This window comes from Benincasa hispida, chromosome 7 (assembly GCF_027475165.1).
Source record: "Benincasa hispida cultivar pf3 chromosome 7, pf3_genome.v1.1, whole genome shotgun sequence".
Lineage (NCBI taxonomy): Eukaryota > Viridiplantae > Streptophyta > Magnoliopsida > Cucurbitales > Cucurbitaceae > Benincasa > Benincasa hispida.
This window is the reverse complement of record NC_143484.1, coordinates 29878039-29893068: the sequence shown is the minus strand read 5'-3', so window position 1 is coordinate 29893068 and position 15030 is coordinate 29878039. Positions and strand designations below refer to the sequence as shown.

The 15030-nt window shown below is 33.1% G+C and overlaps 1 protein-coding gene and 2 pseudogenes across 1 annotated transcript; all 3 read right to left on the bottom strand.

Annotated features, from left to right (window-relative positions):
• Positions 1 to 1174: 1174 nt before the first annotated feature.
• On the bottom strand, positions 1175 to 2242 carry LOC150035093 (uncharacterized; annotated as a pseudogene).
• Positions 2243 to 3931: 1689 nt separating this feature from the next.
• Positions 3932 to 4958, bottom strand: LOC150035092 (uncharacterized; annotated as a pseudogene).
• Positions 4959 to 12065: 7107 nt separating this feature from the next.
• Positions 12066 to 12905, bottom strand: LOC120082172 (pectinesterase inhibitor-like). Its single transcript, XM_039037426.2, has one exon. It carries the CDS (start codon positions 12807 to 12809, stop codon positions 12252 to 12254), a length of 558 nt encoding a protein of 185 aa, XP_038893354.1. The 5' UTR covers positions 12810 to 12905; the 3' UTR covers positions 12066 to 12251.
• Positions 12906 to 15030: the final 2125 nt, after the last annotated feature.

The following is a 15030-nucleotide window of genomic DNA, read 5'->3' as shown; positions in this document are numbered from 1 at the left end:
CAACACGTACTTCACTTCCTTAAATCAAAACGTATGCATTCAGAAAATTGACCTTTCTACCTCCTATCTCTCTCAAAATTCAAACAAATCCATGACACCAAAGTTTGTCTCTCTCTCATAGTCATAGGATTTTCCTAATTTTATTAGCCATAGAGAAAATAGGAAAGAAAAATAAGTAGAAAGCCAACGAAATAATTAGGAAGAAGGTCGCTGAAAAAAGGGTAAAATTGGAATACACAAAAAAATATAGAATTGGATTATTTTGCTATATATATGCACAATCAAAAAATTCAAAGTCATGCTTACAATTTTCCTAATTTATTTTGCCATCTATTATAATTTCTCTAATATTTAAGTTGAAGACTATGTAGTTGTAATATTGAAATTTTAACTATTAGAAATTACGAGGATAGAACATTTTAATTATGTTTTGGTCATGAAATATTGTTGTACTTATTAAGATATATATATATATATATATATATATATATATATATATAATTTTATTATTTAAATCGAAGTTGTATTGCAAATGATACATTTAAAAAAACAATTTTTTTTTAAAAAAAAACCATTGTATTGAGACTAAATTTAAAAAAAAAAAACAAATGAAAAAAAAATTATCGTGAAAACCGGGAAAATTAAAAGGATGTTGTATTTTTACAAACTATTTAGGAAAATATTGTTGTTTTCAAACTATTTATAAAAAGATAGGTCAAATTTTGAACCCTCGACCTTTCTTTTTTTTTTAGGAAAATATTGTTGTTTTCAAACGGATTCTGTCATCTCAGCAAGTCTGACTAAATAACGAGCTAATGAATCTCCATCTTTTTGCCACTGAACTTCCCAATCAAATTCGAGAACGAGATTATGAGAAACAGCGAGAGTTTAAGAGAGCGAGATTGAGAGCGTGAGCGTGAGCGAGATTTTGATAGAGAGCGAGAATACCGTACAAATTTCCCTTTTTTTTTCCTTTTTAATTATTATACATTCCACCTTCTTCTTTCTAATCATTTCTTTTCTTTTTTTAAAAAAATTCCATTTTATAAAAAAAATTCTAAAAATATTTATTATTTTATTTAAACTCTAGAAAGAATAAATAAAAAAAATAAGAACTCATAAAAATAAAAAATGTAAATTAAATATCTCATTTATATAAAAATAATTACAAAAATTAATGTGTCCCACAAGGCGGACGTCGTCGATTTTGAGCTGGTTGTCGTCGACGACTTCGAACTTGAGGTTGCTCGGGTTCTTCTTGATGTTGCTCTGATACCTCTGCAGGCACTTCATAATATAAATATTCATTATGCTTTCCACGACCCCGACCATGTCCATGCTCGTATGAAGACGAAGGACCAGTCTCTGAGTCATAATGTCCTGAACCAAATGCTGGCATCATCATCATCGGACTAACATAATCATTTTGACTCTACGTCTGCATCATAAGGGGCAACTCTTCCACATTATGTGCAACCTCATCAAGCTCATCCTCTTCCTGAACAGGTCCTCTACGTCTAGGAGCTGGTGGAGGAACAATAGGTATATCGTACATATAATGAATTTCCTCCATATAGGTTTGGTTGTCACTACATATAGCAAGAACCTGGTTTGGATCATTCGCAACCTCACGGAGTCTACTGTTGTTCAATCTCTATGAATTATAAAACAATTAGACAATATTTAAAATAAATTTAAATTAAAAAAAAATAGATAATATTCATTCATTTACCAGATGACCCACAGCTGCTCCCGAACGAGTGACGTAGCGCCTTGTGATATTATTATACCAATGAATATATTCTTGAGTGACATCTGTGTCAAACTGTTCAAGAGAAACCCCCACTGCAATAAACCTTGCACGATAGTGCCATCGCACTGCCAAATGTGCAACTTTTTCGGACCAATCTCCAGTCCTTAGGTCAATATCATGCAGTACTGGTTTAGTATTGCAAGACGACGGGATATCCTGTTGAAAACCGAATTATCCCATCACCCTGTCAGGAAGATGCCACTCACCAATGTGAAAACATATGAGAGGATTCATCATCTGCCATATGTTTTGATCATTCGTACAAAAATTAGGCAAAGTATGCACAATAATTTTTTACGGCTCCCAAATAACCGGAAACACAAAATATTATATTAGAGAATATTAAAGAAAAATACAATAAAAATGTGAATAAAATAATCAATTAGGTTTAGTGTAATGTACCTGTTCAGGTTGAAGCAGATCAAACATGTATCTATACTGGTTGACTACATGTGTGGCTGTCTTAGTCACACAAAATTTGTCTCTACCTAAATTTTTAAATTGATAATTTAGAATTTAAATTAACTAGATCAGTGATATAAAAATTAAATTGAATTAAAACAACATATCGAGAACCGTAGGCTCGTCCAACTAACTGAGTGTCATTAACATGATGTAGCTGTGGAGCCATTGTTGCAAAAGTATGAGAGACCCAGCTATCTCTCGAACCTCAGGTCTTGTTGCTTTGCATAGTTGTCTATACAACCATGCCAAGCATGCTCCACCCCATGAATACCGCCCCACATCATGGAGGTTAGCTAACAGTGGCAGGAACATCAAGTGAACAAAATGACTTGATTTATCTGAAAACAGACTTCCACCTATCATTTGTAGTATATATGCTTGCGCATATCTTATGACAGTTTCCTCGTCTGCATCATCTGTGAGCTCACGAAATTGTGTTCCTAACCATATTAAACTTAACCTCGATCCTTTAATCTTGTCGGCAGGTGAGGTCGCACCAAGGTACAGTTAACAAACTTCTAACTAGTCATTGTACGTCACTCTGGTGACTGACTCACCGTCAACAGGTAACCCCAACAACACTTCTATGTCTTATAGAGTGATAGTGCACTGGATCGATCTGCCTCTCGACGTCTGTATGATATTTCTCCAGTAGTGCGATCTCGCCATACAACATATGATCGATGAATGGACTGGTCGTACAAAACATCGGGATCAACAGGTCCTGGGTTTAAAGTCATGATCTGAAAAAAATATATATATATTAAAATTGACTATAATTGAATAGTAGAGAAAAGTGTGAGGGTAAAGAATAATGTAAAACTTTATTGATTACAATAAAAAAAAAAATTGAATATACAATAGATTATTATAAAAAAAAATTGAATATACAATAAATTATAATAAAAAAAATTGAATATACAATAAATTATAATTAAAAAAGTGAATATACACTAAAATGAATATATAATAACAAAATTATTTATTTTTCAATCCCTAACTATCTGGAGCCCGTCTTAGTAATGAAGGATACTTTCTTCGATTATGTCCTAACTGGTTACAAAATCCACATCGTTGTCGAGTGGCTGGTTCTGTCCAATCCATCTCGTTGTGATAACGTGAACTTTTCGGTCTACCAGGTTTTCTCAACAACGATGGATCAGGATGTAAGACAGGCATATTAGGGTGCGTGATCCAGTAATCTTCATGCAATACAGGTTGAAATTGAGGAGAGAAACATTCATCATATGTTGACAATTTGTAGTAGTCCTCAATAAAATCTTCATAGTTCATGTTAAAATGTGAGCAAACGGCCATAAAATGCGAGCATGGAATGTCGAATGCTTGTCACTTGTTACATGAACAGTACCGTTCGGACCTGTTTAGCCTCAATATTTGAACGTTTCCTCCTTTGGCATTGAGACTATGACGTCCGGTCTTCACATGAAACACACCTTCATATCGATCGTAACGGCAAACGGCAAATGGCAAACACAGACGCAAGTGGAAGTAGATGGCTGTTCAAGTCAACTGATATAGCAATCAACAGTTTTCCTCTATATTTTTCGTACAAGTGTGTACCATCTATCTGAATGATCGGCCGACATTTATTAAAAGCTTCTATACAAGGACCAAAGGCCCAAAATACAGAAGCTAGGATAACATGGCCTTCAGTAAGCGTTTCTTTAACTCTCCACTCTACTCGTGTTCCGGGATTGGTCTGGTTAACTTTATATAACCACCTAGGCAACAATATGTAAGACTCATCCCAATCACCAAACACTTTAGCCAACGCTTTTCTTTTTCCCTCCCATACCCTATGGTAAGGAACATGATATCCAAATTTTGATTTGATGTCGGACTGCAGTTGTGCCACACTGATAGATGGTTTTTCTCTTATGGCGTCACAGAACTCCAGTGCAATCATTGATGAATCCAATTGCACGTGACTTTGACTTAGTTCTGAATAAAAACATGTATGCTGCTCATCATACTTAGTGATCTCGAACAAGCCATGCGATTTTTTCTTTATTGCACGAAGTCTCCACTTGCAACCTTCCTCCCACTTCTTACACCGAATTGTCCAAATCATCGGTGTAGATTCAACAACCTCGTATGGTGTGTGACACTTTATAGCAAAATATTTGACCGCGTGTTGTAGCATTTCCTTGTCTTGACAAATCATTCCTTTATACAATTGCATATTGTCAACGTCCACAGGAGCTACAATTGGGTCATGTTCCCGAATGCTATCCAATACATTCATATCCAAATCATTGAATGTATCTGAAAGCATCTCATGTTCACGACCATCGAAATCCAACTTTTCAAATTCGTCATCTGTTTCTGTTCTGAAGTCTCTGTACAGGTTGTTAGCCGCCATATCTTCATTATCACATGGCGATGCAACTGACTCCGGATCAGGATCGATACATTGAGTTGGATCTTTAAACTGGTTAAATGATGTATCAGGATCCATCCCTATCATATTTACATTTACATACAAATGCACTACATTTGGCACTGGCATTGCCATTGAGAACATCAAGTTCATAGCTTGTGCATTCGAAATAGGGAATGACATATATCTTATTGATCCTGATGGTTCTAGATTGGGATGTCTATATATTATTTCTATCTGATTTGCTCCCATATCTACACTAAGTAACATCCCAATCATTTGAATGGATTGTTTAAATACAATTCCACGGTTCACATTTATGGTAAAACTCCCACTTGGTGGTTGGTCATACTCAACTCCATCAATACCATCAATCATATTACCATTTGTAAACAACAAAAATCCCAAGCATTTGCCTGCCATTTTCTAAAAAAAAAAAAAAAAGACAAACATCAATTTTTTGTATTATACTTTTTATAAGAAGTATATTAAAAAATATTAAATTTTTTAGTTTATAAACATAAACTTTTTAAGTTTTATGAACATCAACTTTTTAAACATAACAATAAATTAAACTTTTTATAACTATTTTTAAACATAGCAATAAATTAAACTTTTTATAACTATTTTTAAAAATAACAACAAATTAAACTTTTCAAATTAAAATGAGGTAAACTTTTTAAAACTATTTTTTCAAATTTAATACAAAATAAAAAATTAAATTAAATTAAACTTTTTCAAACTATTTTAAACTATATTTTCAAAGTTAATACTAGAAAATATCAACTTATCACAATAAACATAACAACAATAATTTTCATATGAATAAACTAAAATTTTCAAACTATATTAAACTTTTGAAACTATACTAAACTTGTTAACTATCACAATAATTTTGTATTAAACTATAAATATCAACTTCTTAAACATAACAATAAACTAAACATTTTAACACTATAAACATCAAAGTTAATACTAAAGAAATCAAATATCATATGAATAAACTAAAATTTTCAAACTATATTAAACTTTTGAAACTATACTAAACTTGTTAACTATCACAATAATTTTGTATTAAACTATAAATATCAACTTCTTAAACATAACAATAAACTAAATATTTTAACACTATAAACATCAAAGTTAATACTAAAGAAATCAAATATCATATGAATAAACTAAAATTTTCAAACTATATTAAACTTTTGAAACTATACTAAACTTGTTAACTATCACATTAATTTTGTATTAAAATATAAATATCAACTTCTTAAACATAACAATAAACTAAACATTTTAACACTATAAACATCAAAGTTAATACTAAATAAATCAAATATCATAAGAATAAACTAAAATTTTCAAATATCATAAGTTCAACTCACAGATTCGACGATAGTTCTCTTTTTTCCTTCAAAGTGACAACGTTCGCCCATTTTTCCTGTTATTTGTTATCTGACAACAATTACAGAAAAATTAAAAAAAAAACTAGAATCTATAAAAATAATAATAATATAAGAATAAAAATAAAATTTATAATTATTCTTAAAAAATAAAAATTTAGTAGAGTAACGAACCAGTATAGTTGTGTGAGAATAATTTGTATTAAACGAAATACAAGAAGAGAAATGGAAATGGAAATGAGAGGAGAGGAAGATGATTTTGAAAGCTTATTTTCGAAGGTCGTGAGAGGGCAGTGAGTTACGAAGAAGCAGTGAGCAAATCAAGGGGAGTGAGTCTTCAAAATTATCGAGGGAGTGATTGAGGAAAAATGAAGAGAATGGTGGTTTAAAAGGATGTAGGTCGAGTGTTGAACACTCGACCCACGGGTTTAGGGTGGTTGAAAAGTAATTAAGGCTATGGCAGAGGGGCATGAATGCGTCAATGAATGCATGGAATCGAAGTAGAGGAATCGGATAACGTTAATGCACGTAGGGAATCGTGCAGGGGAATCGGAGCAGGGGCAGCTTGGTGATATATATGCACTTTTTCAGACTTATGGAAAATAAATAAAGTGAAGACGATTTCCATGTGGCAGACCACGTCAGCTGACTGGTTGGCCGTTTAATCCATGTAGCAGATTCAATCTCGCTCTCGCTCACAATCTTGCTCTCTCCTACTGTAACGATCCGACCCCCTAGGACTTAGGTTAGGTCGTTACTAAAATAAATGCATGCATAGGATTTAAAACGACTTCCAGTTAGGTTGAAATAAATGTTAATTAAACAAGAGAAGTTCAAAAGACATTTATTAAATGCAATTGTTAAAACAATAATAGGGTACCCATAATTCGTAAAGACTATTAAAAGTATATAAAAGAAATAATCCTTAATAATAAGTTTAAAACAATAAAACTAAACATTAAGGGAAAAATAAGGACTCTAATGTCATGATGCGAAAGCGTAAAAACTAGTCCCAGTGGCACGATCACGAATTCCGCTGAGTCATCGCCAGTGCATCTCTACCCTTACCTGAAACATCAACATAGGAAAGAATGAGCATGAAATACTCAGTAAGTAACCCCACCACTGGGGTCAGGTTAGGCATCTATGTCCTCTAGATACTCACCTATGGCACATAAATACATGTAACATACAAGAGACTGAGTCTTATCCTATTGTAGTTAAGTATGCCCACAAAACTGATGAATCCCGAAGGAAACACAAAACTGGTGAATCCCGAAGGAAAAACAAAACTGGTGAATCCCGAAGGAAACACAAAACTGGTGAATCCCGAAGGAAACACAAAACTGGTGAATCCCGAAGGAAACACAAAACTGGTGAATCCCGAAGGAACACAAACTGGTGAATCCCGAAGGAAACACAAAACTGGTGAATCCCGAAGGAAACACAAAACTGGTGAATCCCGAAGGAACCACAAACTGGTGAATCCCGAAGGAAACACAAAACTGGTGAATCCCGAAGGAAACAAAAAACTGGTGAATCCCGAAGGAAACACAAACTGGTGAATCCCGAAGGAAACACAAACTGGTGAGCATTTAACTAATCAATGAGAATATTCACACAGTTTTAACATGCTAAGATTCAACATTGTATAGTTCTAAAACATACATAAAAATCCTTGATACCATGGCTTCATCACATACACATAATTCTTAATAACATATTATACATCATCCATGTATAACTTACATCATAAGTCCACAACATGCAAGTATGCCTCAACACCAACAGATCAGACATCGACATATGAAAACACATACTATCACATACTAACGATCAAGTACTTAAGTGTGTATGTAAACAAATCAGAATTCGTGCCAGAACATACTTTGATTCAGATCATACTGTCAATCAACATGCTAACATTTACCATAACATACACTTATCATGCTAGCATACAACTAAAGCCTGGCCCGTGGACAGTTCCAGTGGTAAGATTACTTACCTCAAGTTAATACTCCACAGATAAAAATTAGACCACCAAACTATAACAGCAAATCCAAAGTAGTGATCCTACAACAAAACAACTCTCAATTTCAATTGAAGCCACAATTATAAGACTTCCGGTCCAAATCCAAACTATTAAGAACTTACTCACAGAATGAAAATCACTTCCACCTTCCTCGACGGTGCCTTCTTTGACTTCCAAACTCCTTGACGACTTTAGCTTGAAATAAAACCCAGCAAAGGCGAGTCATAACACTGAAACACAATATTAATGGCCAAGAGAACGAAACAAACCGACACAATCTTACCCCAACAGATCTGACGAAGACCAAGAAAGAACCAACGCGGTAGGGTGACGACAACTGGTGGCGAAAAACCTGGGGTGGCGGACGCGGCTTGAAGTGGTGCTCGCGTACGATCGGTGCTAGGCGAACGACAGTGAAGACCGACCGGACAAGCGACGCGCAAAGGAGCTCGGCTGGACGAGCTGGAGAAATTGGGCGAGTGGCTCTCGACGGAATGCAGCGGACGCCTTCAGATCTGGGCTCTCGGCGAAACGCAGCGGACGAGGCGTCTGCTCTGACCAGCCGGCGTGCTGAGGGGGCTTCGAATCGCCGACTGCTCATCGGCGTCGGGTTCGACGAAAAAGTGAGCTGTCGTCGACGACTAGGTTTTCTCAAGGAGGGCGCGTGCGGTGAGGTTGAAGAAGAAGATTTTAAGTTTTGTTTATATAGAAATAAAAATAATAATAAAACAAAAACTAAAAAGGGAATAAAATAACTTTATTTTATTCCTTTCCTTATTTCATTTTATACTATTAAATTCGTTTCTTTCCCAAAATGAAATTATTTCCTGTCATTAATTTCCAAATTGAATAAATTCAACGCCAAAAATTAAATTCTGCAACTACAATTGACTTCCAAAATTCCAAAAAATATCCTCAATAATAAAAGAAAATATTGAAATTACACAAAATATATATATATATATATTTGGGGTGTTACACCTACAATCTCGCTCTCTCCTACAATCTCGCTTTCAACCTCGCTCTCTCCTACAATCTTCCGCTCCCCATTTCATTCCCCATCCCCGTGAAATTCCCCACGGGATCGGGACGGGGATTCCCCGCGGAGAATTCGCGGGGATCGGGTTCCCAACAAATTTTAATTAAATAATTAACTTTATCACTAAGTTGTTATTATGTTTAGTTTTATATGACAATTTGAATTTAAAGATAAATTACTCAAATTTTGGCCTAAAAAAGCTAATTAATTTTTTTAGTAGAAAGAAATAAATATAAATCAAATTATTCACATATATAATCTAAATTTAAACATATTCATTATGTTTCCCAATAAATAATCAAATTTGAAATTTAAATATAATATTTATATAATATAATAATAACATAACATTAGATAACTTTCCCAATAAATAATCAAATTTGAAATTTAAATATAATATTTATATAATATAATAATAACATAACATTAGATAACTATACTAAATAAATATGTAAAAGCTAATTGGGACGAGGTCGGGGCTGAGGGATTCCCCGTCCCCGTTTAGCTCACGGGGAGTTTTTTCCATTCCCTGCCTAATTGGGGAGTCTCCACCCCGGGACGGGCCCCACGAGGAAATTAGACATCTCTGGTGGTAATGAGCTTACTTTTATACTTTAAAAAAAAAATCAAAAAACAAATTTATATTCATTGTTTAGTCGGTCAGTTTTCAACTTTTTTTTTCTTTCAGGAAAATCGAAAACCAACCAACCGACCCCTAGCCCCGACCGACCGACCTTAATTCGACTGGCGGATCGGTTTTGGTCGGTTTGATGTATACCCCTACTAGAAAAGATATCTAATACCACATGTTTAAAACATCAATATTGATAGAAATATCCAGGTCTTAATTTTGATGGAAATATCGATAAAATTTGTATAATAACAAAAAAATTAAATAGTAAATAAATATTTATTAATTATTTAAAAATAAGTAAACATGTTTATTTATATTATATTTATATGAGTGATATTTTGTTACTTAATTATTATGTTAGATTTTTCTACGATATTATTGAAATATTGATTTACTACTCATGTCGATATTGAATCCATAAAAACATGAAAATATCAATGAAAATATTGACATATCGAAGAAAATTTAATACCATATCCAATATCAGGGACTAAAACACATATGAAATTAGCTTCAATTTTTCTTAATAATCGTACTTCAAGTCCAACTATTCGTTTAGGATTGAGTATCTAATATAAGTATTTTAATAATATTTCATTGTTAAATGAAGTGAACATAGTTTTATAATAATTGATATGTATTCTTTTTTTTAAGTTAAAAGATTAAATTCCCTACACCTCAACTATGGGTCAATTTTAGCTTCTGATTATTTTGAAAGAAATTAGAGGATAATTGATTCAAATACATATGCCAGAAATTTCCTTCATTTCAAGTAATGTAATCGAGTGGCTCATAGGTTAGCGAGGTGGGCTATTTGCAATATTGAGGGAGGTTTATGGCGGGAATGCTTGCCTTCATAGCTTTGGCCTAACATCAATTATGATGCTCGATCATGTAACCTCTTACCTCCACTAGTTATATTAAAAAATAATCAATACTTAAATTTTTTTGGTGCTAAAAAGAGTTCTTTCATTATTAATTTCATTTCTTATTTGGTCTAAAGAGTTATGAAAACTTATTGAGTCATTTTCGTAAATGGAAGGGGATAAGTAATTGGTACCTTAGATTCTTAATGTTATAAATCGTGGATTGTAAAATAATTTGTTCGAATGGAATTGTTGATGAAGTGGAGATAGATTTTGAAACATTATACAACTCGTGAGTGTATGGAGAGGTTTTCATTCAAATGAGTCAAGTCATGTTAAAAGTAATGTATCTGAGACTATTGATTTGGGTTGTGGTTAGAGATGCTTATGGGGGGCAAGTCATTTTCCCATCCTGCACCATATTTCAAGTTCCATTCCTGCAAAATTTATTGTTTAATTTTGTGTGGATTAAAGCGGAGGTTTTCACGGACCTTTAATATTAATATTGTTGTTTTCAAAACTTATTAAAGAAATATTGTTGTTTTGGGATTTCGAGGCTAGAAGTCGAGGGTTGAGAATTCGACTAATGTAGAGGTTGAACGTTAAGAACTTGACAAACAGAGAAAAACATGGAAACAATATAAATTAGGGTTGTCGAGGATTGAAGTTTCGACATACATAAGTCGAAACTTCAACCCTCGACAAGGAAAAGGAAATCTCGCTAATTTTGTGATGAGGATCTCGCTCTAGAAAGGAATCTCGAAGGGAATCTCGCTAATTTTGTATATTAGGTTGTCGAAGGTTGAAGTTCTGGCATACATAAGTCGAAACTTCAATCCTTAACAAGGAAGATAAGTGGGTAAAGCAGATTGTAAGAAAGAGCGAGATTGTAGGAGAGAACGAGATTGAAAGCGAGATTGTAGGAGAGAGCGAGATGGAAAGCGAGATTGTAGGAGAGAGCGAGATATGGGGAATGACATCCTCGGCCTCGCCTCGCCTCGTGGACATCTCTAATTACCACCAACACAAGCCCAAACCTACTATTTTAGTATTTATTTATTATTATTTTTTTATGTTGCCTAATTTTCAAACTCATTACATGATTTATTTAAATTTTTTCATTAAAAAAATGATTAATTTTAAATTAAAAAAGTTGCTAATTTTATTAATCTGAGAATAACACATTATCAATTCATCTTTTCTTTTCATTCACCTTTGACTCCTCTAAAAAAACCGATCCGACCCGACCATCTCGGGCGAATTCCACACTCCTTTTTGGTAGGTTTTCTCCTAAAATCGACGACGGATGTACACCCTATTTTCTAGTCCATATATTACTTTTTCTAGTTAAATTTTCAGTAAAAGTTTGCAAGAATGAAAAGAACCAATACACCGGATGAATAATCAAAACATTAACTAAAAAAGATCATTCATTCCTTTTATTTAGAAGTGTATAATTTTAAATTATCATAAATACTCATAAACCATCAAGTTGATTTCAATTTATACCCAAACAAAGTTTCATTTTAACCCAAATTTCAAGTTTGATGATTTAAAATAGGATACTACTACGAGTCAAGAAAGTTTCCAGTTCCCAATCACATACGCTGGTTTCCATTTCCGTCGGTCCGAACTCCGGGGAGAAGATCGGCCAAAACCAACACAATGCTACACAAATCCTCCAGAGTTTTCCCGTTCTTCGTCAGACCCGACGCGTCCGGCGGCGGCTTCTTGAACTTAGCCAGACACTTGGCGACGGCCGCCACCACGCCCGTGGTCAGATCAGTGACGTCCAGGTAGTCACCATCAGCCAAGTGCTTTTGCGCTTGGCGGATTTGCGCGAAGGCGCCGTCGTAGCTGGCGGAGCAGGAGGAGTAGCGCCACTTGAGGAGAGGACTGGCCGCAGTCGCCGCGAGCAACCGAGCGAGGCAGAGTGAGTCGCCGGCGTTGGTGTGGGCGAGGTTGAGAGTGTAGCCGGCGAGGACTTTCAAGTCGGCGGTGGCGGCGGATTGCACGACGGTGGCGCAGAAGGGGGGATTTTTAGTTCTAGGGCAGATGGCGGAGGCGACGACGTCGTTTTGAGCTGCTAATGTGCGAAATGAAATGGAAATTAAGAAAAGAAGTGAAAGTAAGGCTGAAAGATTGGACTTAGCCATTGTTTTCAATAACAAAGATGTTTTAAAAATTTTTGTTTTGTGATTTGATGAATATGGGTTGTTTAAATATGATATAAAATTGCAAAACAACTGACATACAAATGTGTTAAAAACTAGAATTTATAAGAATCTAAGTGACACTTGCAATGTTCAAGTTGTTATAGTTTATTATAATATATGGTTACAATAATCGAATAGTAATAGTATCTATTTTAGGTGCAAACTATTATAATATAGGTAGGAAATAATAAATACGATAACAAAATAGAGAGAAGAACGAATAAAAATTAGTAAATATTATAATAACGAGACAATTATAAATAGTTGTAAATATCATTATTATATTTAAAGTCACAAATATGACCTACCTCACTAAATTCAAGTTAGGACTAAGCGCGTTTCTTTCGAAGGAAGAAAGAAGTGCAAGATATATATATATATTATCATTATTTTAATACTAGGTAGTTACTTTATTGCCATTTATTGGTATTGTGGGATAGATTAATTTGGAATTTGGTTTGTATTTTCAGGAGTGAGTTGGAAAAACTTCTATTATTATGAGAGTAGCATGCGTACTTCCTTTCTTCACATTAAAATTCGTTTTCTTAAATATTTATGGGTCTTATATTAATGTCAGTGAACCTACCATATTTTTAAAAATTATGTGGGAAACAATAGTAATATTGACACCGACACAAGGGGTTAGTCTACGTTTTTATTATATTGTAAAAAATCATGAAACATAAAAAAATAAACGATAAATTGTTACTAATATAAATATAATATAAATAATAGATAATTTTTTATCTAGTTTAAAATATGTAAATTGTTTATTTATTAATCTAAATATTTTTTGGATAAATTATTAAAAAAAAAAACTCTTGCACTTTGTACTTTGTGTTAAAAATATCCCTAAACTTTCAAAAAAAAAAAAAAAAAAAACTTAAAATATCTTTAAAATTTCAAAAAGAATTTTAAAATACTCTTACTATTCAGTTTTGGATGGAGAATATTTTGTTTTAGTGTTTTATTTAAAAAAGAGTAATATTTGGGTGCATCTCGGGTATCACTCATCTTTGTGCATCTCTTTTCACCACTTATATTTAAAAAATATTAAAATATTTTAAAAAATAAAAAAGCAAAATTTGCCACAAGACAAGTTATGATTGGACACTTTGATGGGATGCACAAAGATAGGTGATATATGCTATACATCTAAGTATTTTTCTTTAAAAAATATCCTTATAATTAAAAAAATCAAAATTACCCTTAGAAGAACAATAACTGTTGATTTAAAATAATTATGAAGTGAAATTTTAAATTTAAATTTTAATAGTGATGAAAAATAATGAAACTTAATATATTTTAACTATTTCAATTCTTTTACATTAATTAATAGACATTAACAATAAAGACAAAAAGTGAGTATATGTTGAAAAAATGAGGTTAAAAGTGTAGGATCGGGATAACCTGGAGGGTGTGAATATGATTTAGACAAATTAATTAAAACTCTTTTCTAATATGAGCCCAATTAAATCAATAAACATTTTGCTAATAAGTAATTTAAACAATAAATTTAACCCAAAATAATCAAGAAGTTAATAATATAAAGATTGATGATGAATGTAAATATTTAATAAGTGCCAATCAAAATATACCAATATGAGCAATTAACTTCAAGAACAAATATTACAATTAATTTCATGTAATAAACTATAGTAACAAATTAATTGCAAAATCAAAGTGCTATTAGGATAGAGAAATTAACACCGAAAATTTTTGTATTGGTTCGGTCAAATTCAAACTATATTGGATATAAGGATCTCATCGACTCTTTCCACGGATTAGAGCCCAACTGCTATAATGCTCTTTTTGTGAGTTTAATAACTTTCCATGGATTAAGATCAAACTGTGACAACCACTTTTTTCGGGATCAAGAACAGTCCTAATAAAAGTTTGGAAAAATCAAAGATGCACACTTGAGAAACTCTCTAAAAGAGTAGATTTACAAATTTTGATCACTCAACAAATAAATCCTTCCAATACAGTATCTCTCTCTCAAGAATAAGATAAAAAGAAAAAATGAGAGCTTTTAGAGAATAACAATGGTCACTTTGAAGATTGTAAAAATGTGTAATTGTTCTCTATAAATTCATTTTCTTTTTAAAACCAATCAAAAACTCATCATGTGTTATTCCTCTTATGTTCCAAGTGGCACCTT

Coding starts and splice junctions, on each gene's coding strand:
- LOC120082172 (XM_039037426.2), bottom strand. CDS start 12,809: ATGGCTAAGTCCAATCTTTCAGCCTTACTTTCACTTCTTTTCTTAATT.